A 25,127-nucleotide genomic window follows, 5' to 3' on the forward strand; every position below is an offset into this window, starting at 1 on the left:
CCAACCTAGTTCATTTTCTCTGGAACTGTTGCATGACAATACTGAGAAATATATTTTGCAGTCTGCCATCTTTCCCTTCACTCTACCTTTTCTACTTGTGATGTATTATGTGATTTGATTGGATAGCATGCAAGTTAAAGCTTTTCCCAGTATTGCAAACACGTGACAACAATAAACATAAATCAACTGCTCTCTTTGTAAAATTCTGCAAATTAATTGACAGGATTACGTAAACCATAGGCATTGGTTTCTCCCAGATGAACAAAGTGGCATCAAGGCTCCAGATCTTGCAGAATGCAGAAAATGCTTTATGGTTGCCCTTTGTGAAAATGTAACAGCATAATTAATTTGTGGGAATCCTTGATATGTGGCTGTTCAAGATGGAGGAGGACAACCTGGAAGGCCTTTTGACCTCTTCAGGAAATCAAAGAGTCTCAAAAATATCATGATCCCAACCTCATAAGCCATTCACTCATATAGACACCAGCAGCAGAATCTTTAGCTTACTCAAAGACCTAAAGAATCAGTTCTCTCAAAACTGACAGAGCTGGAATGGGAGTAGTGATCCTCTACACCAAGGGATTGCCAATAAACAAGGGATATCAATGTGGACATTGAAATATATCTCAACATCCCTGGAAGAGATCATCCACAACACCCAAGAAGCCTGGCACTCTTCATTCCTAAGTACACTGGTTTCTCCAACCTGAAATGCACTGTTTACTATCTCCATAATGCACTGGAGTCTTTGTGGTAAGACTTCTATAACAACATGTCCCAAACCTGCAGCCTCTACATCATAAAGGTTGAGGGCAATGGGTGCTTGGGAGCACCACAACCTCCACATTCTGCACCATGTCACACAAGGGGCACTTTAGAAAGAACAAGAAATGCCAGCTCTGCCTGTGATGCCCTCATTCTTTCAATTAATAAACAAATGTCTGAAAAATAATGTTTAGAATTAAATGTTGCGGTATCTGTTCCTGCCCTCATTTGTATGTGCACACACACTTTTTTAGTTAGTTTTTGAGATACAGTGCGGAAACAGGCCCTTTCGGCCCACTGGGTCTGCGCCGACCAGCGATTCCCGCATTAACACTATCCGATACACTTCTAGGAACAATTTATTTTTACATTTACCAAGCCAATTAACCTACATACCTGTACATCTTTGGAGTGTGGGAGGAAACTGAAGATCTTGGAGAAAACCTACGCAGGTCACGGGGAGAACGTACAAATTCCGTACAGACACCACCTGTAGTCGGGATCGAACCCGAGTCTCCGGTGCTGCATTCGCTGTAAGGCAGCAACTTAACCGCTGTGCCCACTGGTCATTGGAAAATTTGAAAAGTCCCAAGGGAGAAACTCCTGCCTGATATATTAATGCCTTGCAAATTTATTGACTTTGCAAGGCATTAATATATCAGGCAGGAGTTAATAATAATATATCAGGCAGGTTACGTGTGTCAAACCGTAAGATTTGTCTTATAACTTTTGATGAAATGAGTACACCCAGCAGACTTGTGATTAGTCCCAGATTATTGGCAGCAGGATATGTACAGTTTTGCTTTTAATGACTATTTCCTCCAGGAGAGGTTCCTTACCAACATTCAAAAATTCCATCAGTGATTTCAAATTGAACTAACTTTACAATCAATACCAAAGCTTTATGTCATTCAGAAGATGGTGACCATGGATAGCACAACCCCATAGACATTGGGGCACAGTTATGCTTTTTGATGTTGCAACTTGTCACAGTCCTGAAATCAGAAATTGGACAAAGGTCAATGTTCCCATTAATGAAGAGGTGGGTTGCCCTAGTTGTTCATTATTCAATCCATGTACTCAACCATGGCACATAGTGTCACTGTGAGTTCAGGCAGCTAGAATAAGCCATTACTTTAAACCTGGAGGAATGGAAAGAAGAATTCTGATTGATTTCACTTACCACAGGGACGAGTGGTCATTGCGATTTCTGACCTGGAAATATACACATTCTCATCCGTCATACTCTTCATGCTGGTTGATTTTTCTTTAACTGAAAAATAATTGTAAGGTTGTTTGCTGTCTTTGTCAAATAGACGTGACAATTGAATAATAGCATGAATACTCTGGAGGAAATAATGATAACATTGCAAAGTGATATTTCGACAGATAAATATCTGTCGAAATATCACTTTGCAATGTTATCATTATATCACTTTGCACTGTTAAGTTCAGTGAAGATAAATACTTGAAGTTGGCCATAATAGATGATGAGCATTTTTATTTTTCACAGGATTGGATGTACCAAAGCCAGAATTCATGACAAATCGGAGGAGAAGGCGTCAAACCCAAGTCTACGAATCTAGCGAATCGGATGAGGATTCGACACCTAAACTTCTGACAAAAAATGCAAAACGTAATTTAAATCTGTTTGAAATATTAAATGCAGTTTTTCAACTATAATTGATTCTAATCAATTTGGCCATTAGCCTATGGAATCTGGTGCAAGGGTGATTTTATTCTTATCACAAAAAATCACAAACGACATTCTCCTCTCCTCCGACGCTGGCAACCTCAACATCCTCATCCTACTTGACCTCAGCGCCGCCTTTGACACCATAAATCACTCCATTCTCCTCACCCGACTTGAAACCTCCCTTAACATCACCGGCACAGCCCTATCCTGGCTCAAATCTTACCTCTCTGACAGACACCAGTTCATCTCCATTAACAACTGTAAATCCCCCACCGCTCCCCTCCCCCAAGGTGTCCCCCAAGGCTCAGTCCTTGGCCCCCTCCTCTTCATCCTCTACCTGTTCCCCCTTGGTCAATTAATCCGCCGTCATGGTCTCAACTTCCACTGCTTCGCCGATGATATCCAGCTCCTCATCTCCACCAAGTCAATCTCCTCCACCACACACTTTACACTGACAAACTGCATTACTGAAATAAAATCTTGGCTTCAATCAAACTTCCTCAAACTCAATTGCAACAAATCTGAAATCTTCATCATTGGTCCAAAAATGCTCACCAAATCCACCCAAAACTTCATCCTCAACATTGATGGTCTCCCAGTATCCACCTCACCTCACATCCGGAATCTTGGAATCATCCTTGATCAAACCCTCTCCTTCGACAAACACATCAAACACATCACAAAGACAGCATTCTTCCACCTCAAAAACATTGCCCGTCTCCGTCCATCCCTCTCCTCCACAGCTGCAGAAACCCTCATCCACGCCTTCATCACCTCCCGTCTGGACTACTGCAACAGCCTCCTTTATGGCGCACCCTCAAAAATCATCAATAAACTTCAATACATTCAAAACTCCGCTGCCCGTCTACTCACACACACCTCGATCCGTGACCATATCACCCCCGTCCTTTATAAACTCCACTGGCTCCCCATCCCCCAGAGAATCCAGTACAAAATCCTCCTCATAACCTACAAAGCCCTCCATAACCTGGCCCCATCCTACCTGACCGACCTCCTCCACAGGCACACTCCCACCTGCACCCTCCGCTCTGCCGCTGCCAATCTCCTATCCCCCCCACATCCGGACTAAACTCAGATCCTGGGGGGACAGGGCTTTCTCCATCGCTGCTCCTACCCTATGGAACTCACTACCCCAAACCGTTAGAGACTCCCCCACACTCACCACATTCAAAACATCGCTGAAGTCTCACCTGTTCAGTACTGCCTTCAACCACTGAAGGTCACCTCACCTTCTGTCTCCTTTCTCTGTTCATTTATTTATTTACTTATTTATCTAGTTATTCATTTCCCTCACCTTCTGTCTCCTTTCTCTGTTCATTTATTTATTTACTTATTTATCTATTTATTCATTTCCCCTATGTTCTCAAAATCTCTGTAAAGCGTCTTTGAGTATATGAAAAGCGCTATATAAATAAAATGTATTATTATTATTATTATTATTTGGAGTGGTAGGATACTTGTTAAATTGGAAATGTTTTTCCCAATGTGTTATTTATGAAATGTAAATTTACTTTTCCTAATTTTTAATTTTGTGATATGTTGCTTCCATTTTTAACTCTAAAACATTAGATATATCCAGAATTGCCAAACTATTGAGATATAGTCTGTGTTTTTCCAAAGCAGCACTGATGTGGCACTTTTTTTCCCAAGGAGTCAGAATCTTTAGGCATCCTTTTAAGAATGCAAAAGGCAAGAATACGAAAAGAAAGCCCATCGTAAAGGTAAGAACAGAAATTATTCCCAGGATAAAGGACATGTGAGAATTAACAGAGTGGCTCTACATTGGCATTTTATTTTCTACAAGATAGAAATGACTGCTTTTTAGACAAATCTTCGTCACTGCTGTTGGAGTCAGGTGCTAACATTCGCAAATAAGTTTTTATTGTTGAAAGAGGAACAATTGTTCCCACATTTTCCCATATTTGCTGACAATATCAAACTTCCTTTTAGAGTAGAGTATGAAAGACGAGAGTTCACTGAAATATTGCACACAAGGCAGTTACTGCTTTTATTAGTAGCTTATTTGAGTATCCAAGTTAATAATGCGATGGAAGAAATAATCGAGAAGAAGTAGAGCCAATCTATTTGTGTCCTTATGAATCACAGGTTGCACCAAAATGTCTCTTTACAGGTCATTACAGGGGAGGGCAAAAGAGATTTGGGAGGAGCCGCTGAGGAAACGAAGGAAGGCACAGTGTTGGTGAAAAGAATCAAAAGAGCAACAGGTAATTCTGTTTGTAAAAGTAAAACTCAAAATGAGTAACTCCTGTGCATTCCAGTAAATGATGGAGATGATATAATGACCATCTGACTACCACCATGTCAATTCAATTCAATTCATAGAACATGTTGCATATTATGTAACTAACTTCCATATTTTACAGTTCAACCACTTACCTGACTTGAAACAATGTAATTAGGTTATTTTTAGCTTTCTTTTTTCAGTTTTGGGATCTACAAGCGAGGAAACGACCAAACAGACAGACAAAATAATTTATAATTTATGAAATAAAGAGAGGATCATCTATACAAAAGAACAGGAGCTCCGTAATGACGATTACCGGTGTATGTCCAAAGGAACCAATTTATTTCTTCAAAGCAACCATATTTCATTAGGAGCATTGAAGTGATGGCATGGTGCATTGGTAGCCAGTGCAATGGTGGAACAATGCGGGCTTTGGTTCAAGAGCACAAAATTGTGTTCACTCATGAACAATTTTTTTCTTTTAACATTAATCACTGGTACTTTCTGTAACATTTGATGTTAACTTCTGGAATTTTGTCAGACATTGGAATCTGACATTGATTCCCCGGTAAACTGACAGTGACTGTTTAAAGAAAGTGTGGTTCATGTCCAATTTATGTAGGCACTTTCCTGGTAACTGTGGGCATCATAAAGGATGTGAATGTAAGAGTATTGCTTTGTGTATTATTAATGTAGGGCTATGTGCAGTATGACCAACTGACGTTACCAAAAATATTAATCAAACTGTTGTGATACATTGTGGGAAGAACAATGAATTGTTAATCTTTCTTTATCTTCTTGTCTTTTAACTTTTCCTGCTATGTCATTTTGTGGGTATCTATGTCATTTTGTGAGTTATTTTGCCATCTACCTTCTTGTCAGCAATAATCTTGGAAACATTGCAGGTGCCTTGCACTAAGATGTCTGAAAATGTCTATTTGCCAACTGTCATAACTTTCCATTTAATTTCCTAATCTAAGCAATCTGACCTTAATATATCAGTAAATGGCTTAATATATTTCTCTATGTTCTGTTTTCACTTCATCACTCATAAGATCAATGTACGTTCCTGTCATTTAAACAAGGAGTCCCAAAGGATTCTTTATTGCAAAGCTACCAGTTAATTCTGTCATGTTGCACAAGATATCCAGCATCATCTGTGGAAAGAGAAACACAACTAATGTTTGAGGAGGAAGACCCTTTGTTGGAACTTCAATGTGAGATGCTAACACTGTTTTTATTTCCATAATTCTTCTCTGACTTGCTGGGATTACCAGCATTCATCTTGGATAGAACGTTTCCAGACTCATTTCAGTTTCAAATTCATTTTCCCACAAATTCAGCATTTTTTTCCTTTCTATATGAAGATTGAATTTGACAACACAAATATTTGATTTCCCTTTTTAAAAATGCTCTCTTTCTTTGACATTTTTGATTAACCTTCTCTCTTATTCCACCACATGATTCCCTGAGCCAAATCTGTTCATCACAGTTGCACTCATGTAAAATTATATTAGTCCGGCCAACTCAACCTTGTCTTGCATTTGGCAAAGTGCAGTTTAGATACAAACCATGCATTTACTTTTCTACATTGTATACTTTATTAAATCTCTTTTCTTTTTGCATAGTTATAGGGTGCAAGTTGCATCAGGAGTTAAAATTGGCAAGTAATAAAGGTACAGTAGCCTGGATATAGGGTGCAAGTTGCATCAGGAGTTAATATTGGCATGTAACAAAGGTAATGCTAGGGTGGTTAAAGATATTTCAATATGCAGGCAGACTGGGAAAATCAGTATGATACAGGACCCCAAGAAAGGGAGTTTGTAGATTGCCTCCAAGATGGATTCTTTGAACAGCTTGTATTGGAGCCTACCAGGGAGAAGGCAATTCTGGATTTCGTGTTGTCCATTGAACCAGATTTAATAAGGGAACTCAAGGTAAAGGAACCGCTTGGAGGTAGTGACTGTAGTATAATTAGTTTTAATATGCAATTTGAGCGGGAGAAGGTTAAATCAGAAGTGTCGGTGTTGCAGTTGAACAAAGGGGACTATGAAGGCATGAGAGAAGAGCTGGCCAAGGTGAAATAGAAAGGGATCCTAGCAGGAATGACGGTGGAACAGCAATGGCAGGAATTTCTGGGCATAATCCAGAAGATGCAGGATCATTTCATTCCAAAGGCGAAGATAGATTCTAACGGGAGTAGGAGGCAACCGTAGCTGACAAGGAAAGTTAGAGATGGAATAAAACAAAAAGAAAAGATGTATAAGATAGCAAAGAGTAGCGGGAAGCCAGAGGAGTGGGCAACTTTCAAAGGACAACAGAAGACGGCAAAAAGGGCAATACGGGCTGAAAAGATGAGGTAGGAAGCGAAGCTGGCCAAGAATATAAAGAAGGATAGTAAAAGCTTCTTTAGGTATGTTAAGAGAAAAAGATTAGTAAAGGCAAATGTGGGTCCCTTGAAGGCAGAAACGGGTGAAATTATTATGGGTAACAAGGAAATGGCTGAAGATTTGAACAGGTACTTTGGACCTGTCTTCACTAATGAAGGCACTAACAATCTTCCAGATGCACTAGTGGACAGAGTATAAAGGGAGTCAAAGGAACTAAAAGAAATTTGCATTAGGCGAGAAATAGGATTGGGTAGACTGATGGGACTGAAGGCTGATAAATCCCCAGGGCCTGATGGTCTGCATCCCAGGGTACTCAAGGAGGTGGCTCTAGATATCACGGACGCACTAGTGATTATTTTCCAATGTTCAATATATTTAGGATCAGTTCCTGTGGATTGGAGGGTAGCTAATGTTATCCCACTTTTCAAGAAAGGAGCGAGAGAGGAAACGGGGAATTATAGACCAGTTAACCTGACATCGGTGGTGGGGAAGATGCTGGAGTCAATTATTAAATAGGTAATAACGGCACATCTGGATAGTGGTAAAAGGATTGGTCCAAGTCAGCATGGATTTATGAAGGGGAAATCCTGCTTGACTAATCATCTGGAATTTTTTGAGGATGTGACAAGTAAAATGTATGAAGGAGAGCAAGTGGATGTAGTGTTTCTAGACTTTCAGAAAGCCGTTGTTTGATTAGGTACCACACGGGAGGTTGGTGAGCAAAATTAAATCACATGGCATTGGGGGTAGGGTATGGACATGGATAGAGAATTGGTTGGCAGACAGGAAGCAAAGAGTAGGAATAAACGGGTCCTTTTCAGAATGGCAGGCAGTGGAGAGTGGAGTGCCGTAAGGCTCAGTGCTGGGGCCACAACTATTTACAATATAAGTGATTTGGATGATGGAAGTATAAGTAACACTAGCACGTTTGAGGATGACACAAAGCTGGGTGGCAGTGGGAACTGTGAGGATAATGTTAGGAGGTTGCTGGGTGAATTGGACAGGTTGAGTGAGTGGGCAGATGCATGGCAGATGCAGTATAATGTAGATAACTGTGAGGTTATCCATTTTGGCGGCAAAAATAAGGAAGCAGATTATTATATCAATGGAGTCAGATTAGGTAAAGGGGAATTGCAACGAGACCTTGGTATCCTTGTACACCAGTCACTGAAAGTAAGCGTGCAGGTACAGCAGGCTGTGGCCTTCATAACAACAGGATTTGAGTATAAGAGTAAAGAGGTCTTTATGCAGTTGTATAGGGCCCTGGTGAGACCACATTTGGAGTATTGTGTGCCGTTTTTGTCTCCTAATTTGAGGTAGGACGTCCTTGCTATTTAGGCAGTGCAGTGTAGGTTCACGAGGTTAATCCCTGGGATGGAGGGACTGTCATGAGGAAAGATTGGAAAGACTATGGTTATATTCACTGGAGTTTAAAATGATGAGAGGGGATCTTATAGAGACATAAAATTATAAAGGGACTGGACAAGGCAGATGCACAAAAAATGTTCCCAATGTTGGGGCAGTCCAGAACCAGGGGACACATTCTAAGAATAAAGGGGAGGCCATTTAAAACTGAGGTGAGAAGAAACTTTTTCACCCAGAGAGTTGTGAATTTGTAGAATTCTCTGCCTCAGAAGGCAGTGGAGGCCAATTCACTGGCTGCATTCAAAAGAGAGTTAGATAGAACTCTTGTGGCTAGTGGAATCGAGGGATATGGGGAGAAGGCAGGAACAGGGAACTGATTGTGGATGATTAGCCATGATCACATTGAATGGTGGTGCTGGCTCGAAGGGCCGAATGGCTTACTCCTGCACCTATGTCAATGGTCTTAATTCATCTGCCTTGTTACAAATGCTTCATAAGTTCACATAATAGACTTACTTTTATCCTTCAAAACACTTTTCTTGGAGTTGACTCCATGCACTACAGCACTGTTACCGTTAAACATACTCTGCATTACATCATGCTTGTTATTACTAAATGCAAAATTATATTCCATGGTCAATTATATCCATTCAGTTCAACACGGCAGCCATTTTGAATTTAATAGCGGCATCTTACCCCGAAGATATTCATGGGGGACAAACATCACAAAGGGAAGAACAAATCGGCCACTATTAATCTCTCACATTTTCAATGCTTCCTCAGAAGAGTAATTTTGGAAAGAGTAATTTTTCCAAGATCTTCTGCACAACATCTACATCATGGTCGTATTATATTCTGAAATACTTTTAATAAGGTAACATCTTTTGTGGATCAACAAGCATTTTCAGTACCAAGTGCAGCCATTTTCAATAACGCCAACACCCTGATCAGTTCTTAATTTTATATTTTCCGTTTTAGTTTGTGAAGCCCGTGAGACATTTTTTATTGAAGAATGCCCTGTGCATGGCCAACCAATCTTCATGAAGGACACTGTCATTGATTGCAATCGCCCCGATACAGCTCATTTAACTCTACCAGAGGGCCTCAGCATTGCCACGTCCAAAATTCGTAAAGCCGGTCTTGGCGTCTGGAATGAAGGGAAGGTTATTCCCAGGGGCATTTATTTTGGACCCTATGAAGGAGAAGTTTCAAATGAAGAAGAAGCTGCTATCAGTGGTTATTCATGGGCGGTAAGTGTTTCCAATAGTTCATCATGGAAAATGCTCAGCAGGTTTGATAACATTTGTTGAAGAAAGATCATCATCCTGAAATGTGAGCTGTGTTTTATCCTCCACGAATGCTGCCTGCCTTGCTGGGTATCTCCTGAACTCTCTGTTTTTATTACAATTTTTTTGTAGCTGATTTATTTTATATTCTAATCAAAGTCATCAAGTTTCTTACCAATAAAGAAACAGTTTGAAGCTAACTGAAAATAATTTCTGTAACTTAGATTCTTAATTACATGTTTCCATTTTAATTTGGTTGTCAATGTGAATATAGACTGAAGGGTTTGTGCTCTTTGTCTTTCTCTTCTGTTCCAGTGATTCCCACTTCACTGCTCAGACTGGCATCCCTCTCCCTCACCCAATCTCTGAGCTGACTCAGTGCCCCATCTCCTTCCTGTTCTGCTGCCCCTCTTTCACCCTGATGTCCGACCTCCTTGTTTGAGAATACATTGAACGTTTCTGACTAATCAGAAATCATTAGCACAGTGATATTACCAAAATTTTAAAACCTATTACAACCCGACAAAGCTCCTTGAAATTGCAAAATGTTTATTATATTCTTGGAGTTTCTTTGCCATGTGATTTAATTCGCAGGAATTTTCGAGTGCTCTGATATAAAAGTGTAATCAAGTAAAATAGGTGAAATGGTTGTTAGTTGAAGGGAACTGGGAACTGTAAGCTTCACGTTTGTTTTCTTTATCAATGTGGGTTTTTTTTAAACCAAATATCTTTTTTATAGATCAGTAAGGCAAACAATGACACTGAATACATTGATGCACAGGATGAATCTAAATCGAACTGGATGAGGTAAGGGAAAGACTAATGCTTATCATAATAATAAGCAATAACTGGGTTATTTAAGAAATGAGACACAAGAGACTGCAGATGCTGAAATCTTGGAGTAAAAGCAAAGTGTGAGAGGAACTCAGTGGGTCAGGCAGCATTTGTGCAGGGAATCGACAGACAACGTTTCGGGTGGGACCTTTTTCAGACTGATGGAGTACAAGGGAATAAAGCTGGAAAAGAGAGGTGGGGTGGGACAAAGGTGGGCAAGTGAGGGGAAAGAAACATAGAAAATAGGTGCAGGGGAGGCCATTTGGCCCTTTGAGCAGGCACCGCCATGCACTGTGATCATGGCTGATCATCCACAATCAGTAACCTATGCCTGCCTTCTCCCCATATCCCTTGATTCCACTAGCCCCAAGAACTCTATCTGACTCTTTTAAATTCATCCAGTGAATTGGCCTCCACTGCCTTCTGTATCGGAGAATTCCACAAATTCACAACTCTCAGGGTGAAAATGCTTCTTCTCACCTCAGTTTTAAATGGCCTCTCCTTTATTCTTAGATTGTAGTCCCTGGTTCTGGACACCCCCAACATTGGGAACATTTTTCCTGTATCTAACTTGTACAGTCCTTTTATAATTTTATACGTCTCTATAAGATCCCCTCTCATCTTTCTAAACTCCAGTGAATACAGGTCCAATTTTTCCTCATATGACAATCCCGCCATCCCAGGGATTAACCTGGTGAATCTACGCTGCGCTGCCTCAATAGCAAGGACGTCCTTCCTCAAATTAGGAGACCAAAACTGCACACAATACTCCAGATGTGGTTTTACCAGGGCCGTATACAACTGCAGAAGGACCTCTTTGCTCCTATACTTAAATCTTCTCGTTATGAAGACCAACATGCCATTGGCTTTCTTCACCGCTTACTGTACCTGCACACTTACTTTCAGTGCCTGGTGTACAAAGACACCCAGGTCTCGCTGCACTTCCCCTTTACCTAATCTGACACCATTGAGATAATAATCTGCCTCCTTGTTTTTGCCACCAAAGTGGATAACCTCATGCTTTGTGTCATCTGTAAACTTGCTAGTGTTAATTCCATCATCCAAACCATTAATTTATATGGTGAATAGTTGCGGCCCCAACACTGAGCCTTGCGGCACTCCACTCGCAACTGCATGCCATTCCAAAAATAACCCGTTTATTCCTACTCTTTGCTTCCTGTCTGCCTTCCAATTCTCTATCCATGTCAGTACCCTACCCCCAATACCATATGCTCTAATTTTGCTCACCAACCTCCCGTGTGGGCCCTTATCAAAAGCTTTCTGAAAGTCTACATACACTACATCCATTGGCTCTCCTTCATCCATTTTACTTGTCACATCAAAGAATTCCAGAAGATTAGTCAAGCAAGATTTCCCCTTCATAAATCCATGCTGACTTGGACTTATCCTTTTACTGCCGTTTTTGTCATATGTGCCGTTATTGCCTCTTTAATAATTGACTCAAGCATTTTCCCCACCACCGATGTCAGGCTAACTGGTCTATAATTCCCCGTTTTCTCTCCCGCTCCTTTCTTGAAAAGTGGGATAACATTTGCGACCCTCCAATCCACAGGAACTGATCGTGAATCTATTGAACATTGGAAAATGATCACCAATACGTCCACGATTTCTCGAGCCACCTCCTTGAATACCCTGGGATGCAGACCATCATGCCCTGGGGATTTATCAACCTTCAGTCCCATCAGTCTACGCAATACTATTTCTCGCCTAATGCAAATTTCTTTCAGTTCCCCTGTCTCCCTAGATCCTCTGTCCTCTAGTACATGTGGGAGATTGTTTGTGTCTTCCTTAGTGAAGACATATCCGAAGTACCTGTTCAACTCTTCCACCATTTCCTTGTTACCCACAATAATTTCACCTGTTTCTGCCTTCAACAGACCCACATTTGTCCCAACTAATCTCTTTCTCTTAACATACTGAAAGAAGCTTTTACTGTCCTTCTTTATATTCCTGGCCAGCTTCCCCTCGTACTTCATCTTTTCAGCCCGTATTGCCCTTTTTGTTACCTTCTGTTGTCCTTTGAAAGTTCCCCAATCCTCTGGCTTACTCCCCTTAGAATCTTTCTTCCTCTTTGGAAATAAATGATCCTGCATCTTCTGGATTATGCCCAGAAATTCCTGCCATTGCTGTTCCACCGACATTCCTGCTAGGATCCTTTTCCAGTCGACCTTGGCCAGCTCCTCTATCATGCCTTCATAGTCCCCTTTGTTCAACTGCAACACTGACATTTCTGATTTAACCTTCTCCCTCTCAAATTGCAGATTAAAACTATTCAATATTATGGTCACTACCTCCAAGCTGTTCCTCAAGTTCCCTTATTAAATCTGGTTTGTTGGACAACACTGAATCCAGAATTGCCATCTCTCTGGTAGGCTGGAGAACAAACTGCTCGAAGAATCCATCTCGAAGGCACACTGCAAACTCCCTTTCTTGGGGTCCAGAACCAACCTGATTTTCCCTGTCTCACTGTAAACTGTGAGGAAGATGCTATGAGGTTTCAGGATGACTTGGACAGGTTGTGTGAGTGGGCGGATGCATGGCAGATGTAGTTTAATGTGGATAAGTGTGAGGTTATCCACGTTGTTGGTAAGAATAGGAGGGCAGAGTATTATCTGAATGGTGTCAAGTTAGGAAAAGGGGACGTACAACGAGATCTGGTGTCCTAGTGCATCAGTCACTGAAAGGAAGCATGCAGGTACAGCAGGCAGTGAAGAAAGCCAATGGAATGTTGGCCTTCATAACAAGAGGAGTTGAGTATAGGAGCAAAGAGGTCCTTCTGCAGTTGTACAGGGCCCTAGTGAGACCGCACCTGGAGTACTGTGTGCAGTTTTGGTCTCCAAATTTGAGGAAGGATATTCTTGCTATTGAGGGAGTGCAGCGTAGATTTACTAGGTTAATTCCCAGAATGGTGGGACTGTCGTATGTTGAAAGACTGGATCGACTAGGCTTGTATACACTGGAATTTAGAAGGATGAGAGGAGGTCTTATCGAAACGTATAAGATTATTAAGGGGTTGGACACATTAGAGGCAGGAAATATGTTCCCAATGTTGGTGGAGTCCAGAACAAGGGGCCACAGTTTAAGAATAAGGGGTAGACCATTTAGAACTGAGATGAGGAAAAACATTTTCAGTCAGAGAGTTGTAAATCTGTGGAATTCTCTGCCTCAGAAGGCAGTGGAGGCCAATGCTCTGATTGTATTCAAGAGAGAGCTGGATAGAGTTCTTAACGATAGCGGAGTCAGGGGGTATGGGGAGAAGGCAGGAACGGGGTACTGATTGAGAATGATCAGCCATGATCACATTGAATGGTGGTGCTGGCTCGAAGGACCGAATGGCCTCATCCTGCACCTATTGTCTGCCTGCATATTGAAATCTCCCATAACCACAAACCTTTGTTACATGCCAGTTTTAACTCCTGCTGCAACTTAAACCCTATATCTACGCTACTGTTTGGGGGTCTGTAGATAACTCCCATTAGTGTCTTCTTACCTTTACAATTCCTCAACTCTATCCACAGTGACTCTATATCGTCAGACCCTATGTCACCTCTCACAAAGGACTGAATTTCATCCCTTCCCAACAGAGCTACCCCACCTCCTCTGCCCACATGCCTGTCCTTTCTATAGGACTTATAACCCTGAATATTCAGTTCCCAGTCGTGATCCTACTGCAGCCATGTCTCTGTAATCCCCACAATGTCATATCTACCAATCTCTAACTGAGCCTCAAGCTCATCCTCTTTACTTCTTATACTTTGCACATTCATATATAACACTTTTAATCCATTCAGATGAATACGTGGCTTGAAAAATGGTGCAAGGGGGAGGGATTCAAATTTTTAGGACATTGGAACCAGTTCTGGGAGAGGTGGGACCAGTATAAACAGGACGGTCTGCACCTGAGCTGGAATGGAACCAATGTCCTAGGGGGAGTGTTTGCTAGTGCTGTCGGGGAGGATTTAAACTAATGTGGCAGGGGGATGGGCGCAGGAGCAGAGAGACAGAGGGGTGTAAAATGAGGGTAGAAGCAACAGGTAGCAAGGTGAAAAGTAAAAGTGGTAGGCAGACAAATCCAGGGCAAAAATCAAAAAGGGCCACTTTTCAACATAATTGTATAAGGGGTAAGAGAGTTGTAAAAACAAGCCTGAAGGCTTTGTGTCTCAATGCAAGGAGTATACGGAATAAGGTGGATGAATTAAATGTGGAGATAGTTGTTAATGATTATGATATAGTTGGGATTACGGAGACATGGCTCCAGGGTGACCAAGGCTGTGAGCTCAACATCCAGGGATATTCTATATTCAGGCGGGATAGACAGAAAGGAAAAGGAGGTGGGGTAACGTTACTGGTTAGAGAGGAGATTAAAGCAGTGGAAAGGAAGGACATTAGCTTGGAGGAAATGGAATCGATATGGGTAGAGCTACGAAACACTAAGGGGCAGAAAACGCTAGTGGGAGTTGTGTACAGGCCACCTAACAGCAGTAGTGAGGTTGGGGATGGCATCAAGCAGGAAATTAGAAATGCATGCACTAAAGGTGCAGCAGTTATAATGGGTGACTTCAATCTACATATAGATTGGGTGAACCAAACTGGCAGGGGTGCTGAGGAAGAGGATTTCTTGGAATGTTTGAGAGATGGTTTTCTAAACCAACATGTCGAGGAACCAACGAGAGAACAGGCCATTCTAGACTGGGTATTGAGTAATGAGGAAGGGTTAGTTAGCAGTCTTGTTGTGCGAGGCCCCTTGGGCAAGAGTGATCATAATATGGTAGAGTTCTTCATTTGGATGGAGAGTGACAAAGTTGATTCAGAAACAAGTGTTCTGAACTTAAAGAAAGGTAACTTTGAGGGTATGAGGCGTGAATTGTCCAAGATAGACTGGCGATTGATGCTGAAAGGGTTGACGGTGGATATGCAATGGAAGGCATTTAAAGGTCGCATGGATGAACTACAACAAGTGTTCATCCCAGTTTGGCAAAAGAACAAACCAGGAAAGGTAGTGCATCCGTGGCGAACAAGGGAAATCAAGGATAGAATTAAAACAAAAGATGAAGCATACAGATTAGCCAGAAAAAGTAGCATACCAGAGGACTGGGAGAAATTCAGAGTCCAGCAGAGGAGGACAAAGGGCTTAATTAGGAAAGGGAAAATAGACTATGAGGGAAAACTGGCAAGGAACATAAAAACAGAATGCAAAAGCTTTTATAGATATGTCAAGAGAAAAAGATTAGTTAAGGCAAATGTAGGTCCCTTGAAGTCGGAAACAGGTGAATTGATCATAGGGAACAAGGAGATGGCAGACCAATTGAACAAATACTTTGGTTCTGTCTTAACTAAGGAAGACATAAACCGTCTGCCGGAAATAGCGGGGGACCGGTGGTCTAATGAGATGGAGGAACTGAGGGAAATCCAGGTTAGTCGGGAAGTGGTGTTAGGTAAATTAAATGGATTAAAGGCAGATAAATCCCCAGGGCCAGATAGGGTGCATCCCAGAGTGCTTAAGGAAGTAGCCTCAGAAATAGTGGATGCATTAGTGATAATTTTTCAAAACTCTTTAGATTCTGGAGTAGTTCCTGAGGACTGGAGGGTAGCTAATGTAACCCCACATTTTAAAAAGGGAGGGAGAGAGAAAACGGGGAATTATAGACCAGTTAGCCTAACATCGGTAGTGGGGAAAATGCTAGTCAGTTATTAAAGATGTGATAGTGAGAATCTATGCTATTAGCTGGTATAGTCAATTAGAGATATTATATTTTGTTGTAGTAAAGATGGTTTCTTTTGTTGTTTTAGCTAATATAAAATGGATGCTTATTTTAGAGGAAAGCAGTAAGATGGATGCTTGTGGCAGAAACGTTATCCTTGGGAACAGAATGTGTTTGTCCCTTTACGAGTGATAAGGAGTGTACAGAAGAGATGGGCTATTGTCCTCTCCCACACTGTCTGACTGCGAAGTAAACAATGGTGGAGAAGTTGTTCTTCCCCTCCCCTGAGTTGAGGTCTCTTCAGACACTAGTGTTGTGTCTGGAGATCTTCTCGGGAAGAACCCCATGGTGGAATAAATCTGATGTGCTAATCCAGTATCACGTGTGATTATTCAGACTGAAGGTAAAGAATTTGATTTAACAATAGCATCACATTTGGAAAGTGGTGAAATCATCGGACAAAGTCAGCATGGATTTACCAAAGGCAAATCATGTCTGACGAATCTTATAGAATTTTTCGAGGATGTAACTAGTAGAGTGGATAAGGGAGAACCAGTCGATGTGTTATATCTGGACTTTCAGAAGGCCTTCGACAAGGTCCCACATAGGAGATTGGTGTACAAACTTAAAGCACACGGTATTGAGGGTTCAGTTTTGAGGTGGATAGAAAATTGGTTGGCGGACAGGAAGCAAAGAGTAGGAATAAACGGGTCCTTTTCGGAATGGCAGGCAGTGACTAGTGGGGTACCGCAAGGCTCAGTGCTGGGACCCCAGTTATTTACAATATATATTAATGATTTGGACGAGGGAATTGAATGCAACATCTCTAAAATTGCGGATGACACGAAGCTGGGTGGCAGTGTTAGCTGCGAGGAGGATGCTAGGAGGCTGCAGAGTGACTTGGATAGATTAGGCGAGTGGGCAAATGCATGGCAGATGCAATATAATGTGGATAAATGTGAGGTTATCCACTTTGGCAGCAAGAACAGGAAAGCAGAGTATTACCTGAATGGTGACCAATTGGGAGAAGGGGAGATGCAACGTGACCTGGGTGTCATGGTGCACCAGTCATTGAAAGCAAGCATGCAGGTGCAGCAGGCAGTGAAGAAAGCGAATGGTATGTTGGCATTCATCGCAAGAGGATTTGAGTTTAGGAGCAGGGAGGTTCTGCTGCAGTTGTACAGGGCCTTGGTGAGACCGCACCTGGAGTATTGTGTGCAGTTTTGGTCTCCTAACCTGAGGAAAGACGTTCTTGCCTTAGAGGGAGTACAGAGAAGGTTCACCAGATTAATCCCTGGGATGGCGGGACTTGCATATGAGGAAAGACTGGATAGACTGGGCTTGTACTCGCTGGAATTTAGAAGACTGAGGGGGGATCTTATAGAAACATATAAAATTCTTAAGGAGTTGGAGAGGCTAGATGCGGGAAGATTGTTCCCGATGTTGGGGGAGTCCAGAACCAGGGGTCACAGCTTAAGGATAAGGGGGAAGTCTTTTAGGACCGAGATGAGAAAACATTTCTTCACACAGAGAGTGGTGAGTCTGTGGAATTCTCTGCCACAGAAGGTAGTTGAGGCCAGTTAATTGGCTATATTTAAGAGGGAGTTAGATGTGGCCCTTTTTGCTAAAGGGATCAGGGGGTATGGAGAGAAGGCAGGTACAGGCTACTGAGCTGGATGATCAGCCATGATCATATTGAATGGCGGTGCAGGCTCGAAGGGCCGAATGGCCTACTCCTGCACCTATTTTCTATGTTTCTATTACTCATCTCACCTTTCACATCGATTCCTATTACACTTGGCCATTCTCTCCTATCCTTTCGTGAGCTTTCTGTCCCGTTAATTCTGGGGTCATAACTTTTCCTATACTCTCTTTCCCTTCAACTCCATCTTTGTTTATCCCATTTGACATCCCCCTCCCCCCACTATTTAGTTTAAAAGAGGGGATGAATGGGAAATACATGACTTGGGGAAGGGAAATGGTCCATTTTACTCATTAATCCAGAAAGAATCAGCATTCTGTATGGGCGATGCTTTCCTTGCCTAAACCAGCCTTTCTCCTTGGATCACTCCATGACCCACAACTCCTATCTCAAGCCTCATGCTCTTGGAATGTCACCTGATGCTGCAAAACTTTGCATCAAATATTCAGCCTGTCATGTCTTGATCTGTGACTGGGAGACTGATGCCACAGTTTAAAATCAGGTCTTGATGTTAAAATCTGGGGTATCTCCGTGAAGCCAATATTCCAAGAGAAGAATAACTCAATTCACGCCACGCTGCATCACAGCTGCTCTGTCTTTGCCTCCCTGTAAATAACACAGCCAGGGTCAACAGTGTTTAATTGTTCCACAATGAAATTCTAACTTCCTGCAGCTTAACAAGTCTGTTAACACAATAACATGCAGATAAATAGAAAGTAATCAATACAATACCAACAACAGTAATACCAGGTAGACATAAAAACAGAAAAGACTGGAAATACTGCATTGGTCAGGCCGCTTCTGTGGGAAGAGAAACAAAGTTCAAGTTTCCTTCAGCAGTGTGCTGACAAAGGGTGTACAATATTTCAGGTTGAATTTGGACCATGGCTGGGGACATCTCCCATTCAACAGACTTTGCTGATATACTTTACGTTCTGTGTTCACTTATAATTTTAAGTGACTGTTGTACCTTCTATCTGTGCTTGTTGTGTTGCAGATTTGTGAACTGTGCCAGAAAGGAGGGGGACCAGAACCTTGTTGCCTTCCAGCACCAGGGCAACATTTACTACAGGACCTGCAAGCCGGTTCCTCCTCACTGCGAGTTGCTGGTCTGGTACGGTGATGACTATGCCAAGGAGCTGGGAATCACATGGACCACAATGTGGATGTCAAACCAAGACCCAAAACGTGAGGATTCTGCACAAATCGGGGAACTGCAGGCAACTTTAATTGTGTGGGAAGGAACTGCAGATGCTGCAGATAGACATAAAATGCTGGATTTACTCAGGGGGACAGGCAACATCTCGTGAGAGAAGGGATGGGTGATGTTTTGGGTCGAGACACTTCCGACTAGTTAGGGAAGAGGGAAACAAGAGATATTAAACAACGATGTAGAGAGATAAAGAACAATGAATGAAAGATATGCAAACAAGTAAAAATAATAAACGAAACCTACCATTTCTGGACTATCTCCGACATCTCCCTACCGTTTCTGGACCTCACCATCTCCATCACAAGAGGAAGACTACTGACTGACATCTACTATAAACCCACTGACTTGCACAGCTATCTGGACTACACTTCATCCCACCTTGTCTCTTGCAAAAAGTCTATCCCCTACTCCCAATTCCTCCGTCTACGCCGCATCTGCGCCCGGGATGAGGTGTTTCATACTAGGGCATCGGAGATGTCCTCATTCTTCAGGAAACGGGGCTTCCCCTCTTCCATTATAGATGAGGCACTCTCTAGGGCCTCTTCTGTATCCCGCAGCTCCGCTCTTGCTCCCCCTCACCCCATTCGCAACAAGGACAGAATCCCCCTCGTTCTCACCTTCCACCCCATCAGCCAGAGTATCCAACAAATCATCCTCCAACATTTCCGTCACCTACAACGGGACCCCACCACTGGCCACATCTTCCCATCCCCTCCCCTCTCTGCGTTCCGCAGAGACCGTTCCCTCCGTAACTCCCTGGTCCACTCGTCCCTTCCTACCCAAACCACCCGAACCCCGTGCACTTTCCCCTGCAACCGCACGAGATGCAACACCTGTCCCTTTACCTCCCCCCTCAACTACATCCAAGGACAGAAACAGTCTTTCCAGGTGAGACAGAGGTTCACCTGCACCTCCTCCAACCTCATCCGTTGCATCCGCTGCTCCAAATGTCAATTTCTTTACATCGGCGAAACCAAACGCAGGCTCGGCGATCGTTTCGCTCAACACCTTCACTCAGTCCGCCTTAACCAACCTGATCTCCCGGTGGCTGAGCACTTCAACTTCCCCTCCCACTTCCAGTATGAACTTTCTGTCATGGGCCTCCTCCAGTGCCATTGTGAGGCCCACCGGAAATTAGAGGAACAGCACCTCATATTTGGCTTGGGCAACTTGCAGCCCAGTGGTATGAACATTGACCTCAACTTTAGATAGTTCCTCTGTCCCTCTCTTCCCCTTCCCAGTTCTTCCTCTATCTTCCTGTCTCCACTTATATCCTTCCTTGACATCAGTCTGAAGAAGGGTCTCGACCCGAAACGTCACCCATTCCTTCTCTCCTGAGATGCTGCCTGACCTGCTGAGTTACTTCAGCATTTTGTGAATAAGGGAAACAGGCCTTTGTTATCTGTTTGTTTATGTGAAAATAAGAAGCTGGTGCGACATGGGTGGGGGAGGGATAGAGAGAAAGGGAATGCCGGGGTTAGAAACATAGAAACATAAAAAATAGGTGCAGGAGTAGGCCATTCGGCCCTTCGAGCCTGCACCGCCATTCAATATGATCATGGCTGATCATTCAGCTCAGTAGCCTGTACCTGCCTTCTCTCCATACCCCCTGATCCCTTTAGCAAAAAGGGCCACATCTAACTCCCTCTTAAATATAGCCAATGAACTGGCCTCAACTACCTTCTGTGGCAGAGAATTCTGTGGCTTGAAGTTAGAGAAATCTATATTCATACCACTGGGCTGCAAGCTGCCCAAGCAAAATATGAGATGCTGTTCCTCCAATTTGCGTTTAACCTCACTCTGACAATGGCGGAGACCTAGGACAGAAAGGTCAGTGTGGGAATGGGTAGGAGAATTAAAGTGTTTAGCAACCAGGAGATCAGGTAGGTTCAGGTGGACTGCGTGAAGGTGTTCAGCAAAACGATCGCCATAATCCGTCTATGTTTGGTCTTGCCGATGTATAAGAGTCCACATCTTGAACACAGTAGATGAGGTTGGAGGAGGTGCAAGTGAACCTCTGCCCAACCTGAAAGGACTGTTGGGGTGCCTGGACAGATTTGAAGGAGGAGGTATTGGGGCAGATGTTGCATCTCCTGCAGGGGAAGGTACCTGGGGAGGGGGTGGTTTGGGTGGGAAGGGCCCAATTAACCAGGGAGTTGCGGAGGGAACGGTTTCTGTGGAAGGCGGAAAGGGGTGGAGATGGGAAGACGTGACTAGTGGTGGGATATCGTTGGAGGTGGCGAAAATGTCGGAGGATTATGTGTTGTATGTGAGGGCTGATGGGGGTGAAAGGTAAGGACTAGCGGGACTCTGTCTCAGTTACGAATAGGGAGGGGGGGAAGGCAGAGCTGTGGGGTACCGAGGAAACAGGAGTGAGGCCTCATCTCTGATGGGAGAGGGGAACCTCCATTCCCTAAAGAATGAGGACGTCAGATGTCCTGGTAGGGAACCCCTCATCTTGATGTTGCGTAGACGGAGGAATTAGGAGTAGGGGATAGAGTCTTTGCAGGAAGCAGGGTGGGAAGAAGTGTAGACAAGGTAGTTGTGGACTGTCAGTGGGTTTGTAATAGATGTCAGCCTGTGATGGAGACTGAGATCAAGAAAGGCGAGGGTGGTGTCAAAGATGGTCCAAGTGAATTTGAGTGCAGGATGGAAATTGGTGGTGAAGTTAATGAAGTCCATGAGTTCAGGATGGGTGCAGGAGGTAGTACCGATGCACTTGTCAATGTGACGGAGATAGAGGTCAGGGATAGGGCCAGTGTACGCCTGGAACAGGGATTGTTCAACATAATCAAACTTTAACTAATTTACTGTAAAATAATTACGGGTGTTTAAAGTGGCACGTCAGAAACTATGATCAAAAACAAAGCAGCAGTCGTAGTAAGGATGAGAAATTTGCAGAATAGTGAAGTGCAGAGAATTGTGCTGAATGATGTCGCAGGTGTCAGAAGCACAAAAACTTTGTGGATGCACTGATTTTATTCAAAACATCCTTGTAGCAACTCACGCTGAATCACTGAGCATTTACAAAGATGCAGTCAGCCCCTTTGCCCTGCTGTCGTCCTCAGCAACTCCCAGCTCATGATGTTATTTGACATCTGCACTTTGCTTTTCACTTGCCCATTTTAACAAGCCAGTTATCACACAGGGTTAGAAGAATTCTTAAAAACTTACTGACGTGTACCTTGTTCCTTGGGGATATTAAAGACAGAATCCATCCCCCTCGAGTCTTTGTCAGAATCATCTGGTGATTGATAACTCCCTCCTCCCCACAATCTTTCACTAGTCACGCCTGTAAATTATTTCAATTAACATCTCCGAGCAGCTCCATTAACACTGAAGCATTTACTAATCTGTCTTCCAAATCAGAGCGTGGATTTTTTGCTGAAAATGATCATTTCTGTTTCCTTCTCCAGCGGTAGACGGCGTGACCCAAGGAGACTGTCATCCCTGCCCTCACTGCACTGTAGCATTCACCACGGTGGAGTACCTTACAAGGCACTTAAGAAGGCATCCTGAAGCCTCCAGACCAACACCAGCTGGTCAACCTTCCTCCCCCAGAGTTGACACAGATCCACAAAGTAAACGTGAGCAGAGTCCGTTCACACCATCTGACAGAAGGAGGGCAATAGGGAAGTCAGGTGATATTCCAGGACGAATAACGGAGAGACGGCATGAATGTGCAGAATGTGGGAAGTGTTTCACGCGGGCAGGGAGCCTCCACGAACACCAGCGGACCCACACCGGAGAGAGGCTGTACACATGTTCTGTCTGTGGGAAGGGCTTTGCACACTCAGGGACTCTCCACCGACACCAGCGGACCCACACCGGAGAGAGGCCGTACACATGTTCTGTCTGTGGGAAGGGCTTTGCACAGGCAGGGGACCTCCACCGACACCAGCGGACCCACACCGGAGAGAGGCTGTACACATGTTCTGTCTGTGGGAAGGGCTTTGCACAGGCAGGGACTCTCCACCTACACCAGCGGACCCACACCGGAGAGAGGCCGTACACATGTTCTGTCTGTGGGAAGGGCTTTGCACAGGCAGGGGACCTCCACCGACACCAGCGGACCCACACCGGAGAGAGGCCATACACATGTTCTGTCTGTGGGAAGGGCTTTGCACAGGCAGGGAACCTTCACCTACACCAGGGGACCCACAACGGAGAGAGGCCACACACATGTTCTGTCTGTGGGAAGGGCTTTGCACAGGCAGAGAACCTCCACCAACACCAGCGGACCCACACCGTAGAGAGGCCGTACATATGTTCTGTCTGTGGGAAGGGCTTTGCACAGGCAGGGGACCTCCACCAACACCAGCGGACCCACACCGGAGAGAGGCCATACACATGTTCTGTCTGTGGGAAGGGTTTTGCACGGACAGGGCACCTCCACCGACACCAGGGGACCCGCACCGGAGAGAGGCCATACACATGTTCTGTCTGTGGGAAGAGCTTTTTTTATCTCTCTCAACAGAAAGCTCACACCTGCCGTGAAACCTGCCCCGTGTGAGGGAATGTTTTTAAGGACACAGCAGCTTTCACTGTTCACCTGAGAGCCTGTGTAGAACAGTAAAAGTTCACCAATTGTCAGTGCTATAATTTCCTTTATATTATTTTATTTTATATTATTTCAATTATCTCCTTTTGAATCACGTTGAGTAATTATTTATGTTTCCAGTCAGTATCAATATTGGCACTTGCTGTATTTCCCTCTTTATGGTGATACTTTGTGTGGAGAAGTCTGGGGTGTCAGGGATGGGTCCGTGGTTCCCACTCCCTGTGTGAATTGGGGACCAGGGACGGGTATCATTGCCGCATGTCCGACCCTCTCCAGACTGCATCTTCCGACTGGGATAGACTGCCCCCACTGGGATATTCTGACTGTGCTGTTGTGATGCAGTCTGGTTCTCGCACTGAGTTCATCAACACGGCGATTGATACAGCAGCCACTTTTATTGATGCCGCAAGTCAGGAGAACCGTTCTGTGCCGTGGGCTCATTGCTCCGGTTACTTTGATCAAACTGCTGGTCCCTGCAGGTTTCACTTTATTCCTGTGAGATTTCTTGAAGCGGTGATCAGTAAAATGCTGACACTGGAGTTTGAACGTTTAAAGTGTTGTTCGAAGTATAAACAGAAGGTGAGTTTGTAAATTGAATCGTTGGTTGTGTTGGTTGATGTAATTTATTTAACGGAGGTTTGAGACCCGAAATGTGTTTTAATTTGTATTATTCTGCGTTGTATTTAAAATATTTCTGTGTGAGGCGATTGACCAGCACCCGCGTTGTCCCGGCTAAATCTGTTCATGTTATTCTCATGTTATTAAAGTCATTGTGTTGTGAATCAATGTGATTGGAGTATTTTTAATGGCGGTTGCATCAACTCCTGGGAGCTCCGTGCATCACGTTCCCTGTTGTTGCTGATGGGAAGTGCAGCGGCTCAGTGGAAGCACGGCGCTGGTCACTGTGTAATCCCCTCCTGCCTCATCACCAAACCTTCCCAGCGCTCGGCTCTCCACCCCTGCCGCTGCAGCGCCTGCACACATGCACCGTCCAGTATTTATGCTCTTTGTTCAGCCGGCCGGCTTCACCCTCTGCAGCGCTGCATCAATACACACGCGGCTCATGCAAGCTGTTTCCCCAGTCTGTCTGTGTCCGATGCGCTTGTGACATGGTCCCTGCTCCTCCGGCCGCCGTGAGGTTCCCGCGGTGGGCGACGAGTGCGTGTGTGTGGGGGACCCCGGTGAGTGCGGGCGGGATGGAGGGCGAGGGCAGCGTCAGGAAATGGAGGGGAGACACAAGGAACTGCAGATGCTGGATTACAAATAAAATACACAGCGCCGGAGTAACTCAGCGGGTCAGGCAGCATCTGTGGGGGACATGGATAG

At 43.9% G+C, this 25,127-nt stretch overlaps 1 protein-coding gene across 1 annotated transcript; it reads left to right on the top strand.

Moving 5' to 3' along the window:
* The first annotated feature begins 380 nt into the window (after positions 1-380).
* LOC144612124 (histone-lysine N-methyltransferase PRDM9-like) lies at positions 381-23,753 on the top strand. Its single transcript, XM_078431683.1, has 8 exons — positions 381-402; positions 2,279-2,401; positions 4,133-4,203; positions 4,614-4,707; positions 9,461-9,732; positions 10,508-10,575; positions 19,025-19,215; positions 22,657-23,753. The coding sequence occupies exons 1-8, from the start codon at positions 381-383 to the stop codon at positions 23,751-23,753; spliced, it is 1,938 nt and encodes a 645-aa protein (XP_078287809.1).
* The last annotated feature ends 1,374 nt before the right edge of the window (positions 23,754-25,127 follow it).

Source organism: Rhinoraja longicauda, chromosome 43 (assembly GCF_053455715.1).
Source record: "Rhinoraja longicauda isolate Sanriku21f chromosome 43, sRhiLon1.1, whole genome shotgun sequence".
In the NCBI taxonomy this organism is placed as follows: domain Eukaryota; kingdom Metazoa; phylum Chordata; class Chondrichthyes; order Rajiformes; family Arhynchobatidae; genus Rhinoraja; species Rhinoraja longicauda.

Coding starts and splice junctions, on each gene's coding strand:
- LOC144612124 (XM_078431683.1), top strand. CDS start 381: ATGGAGGAGGACAACCTGGAAG. Junction 403..2,278: donor GGAGGAGGACAACCTGGAAG/GCCTTTTGACCT, acceptor TATTTTTCACAG/GATTGGATGTACCAAAGCCA. Junction 2,402..4,132: donor TCTGACAAAAAATGCAAAAC/GTAATTTAAATC, acceptor TTTTTTCCCAAG/GAGTCAGAATCTTTAGGCAT.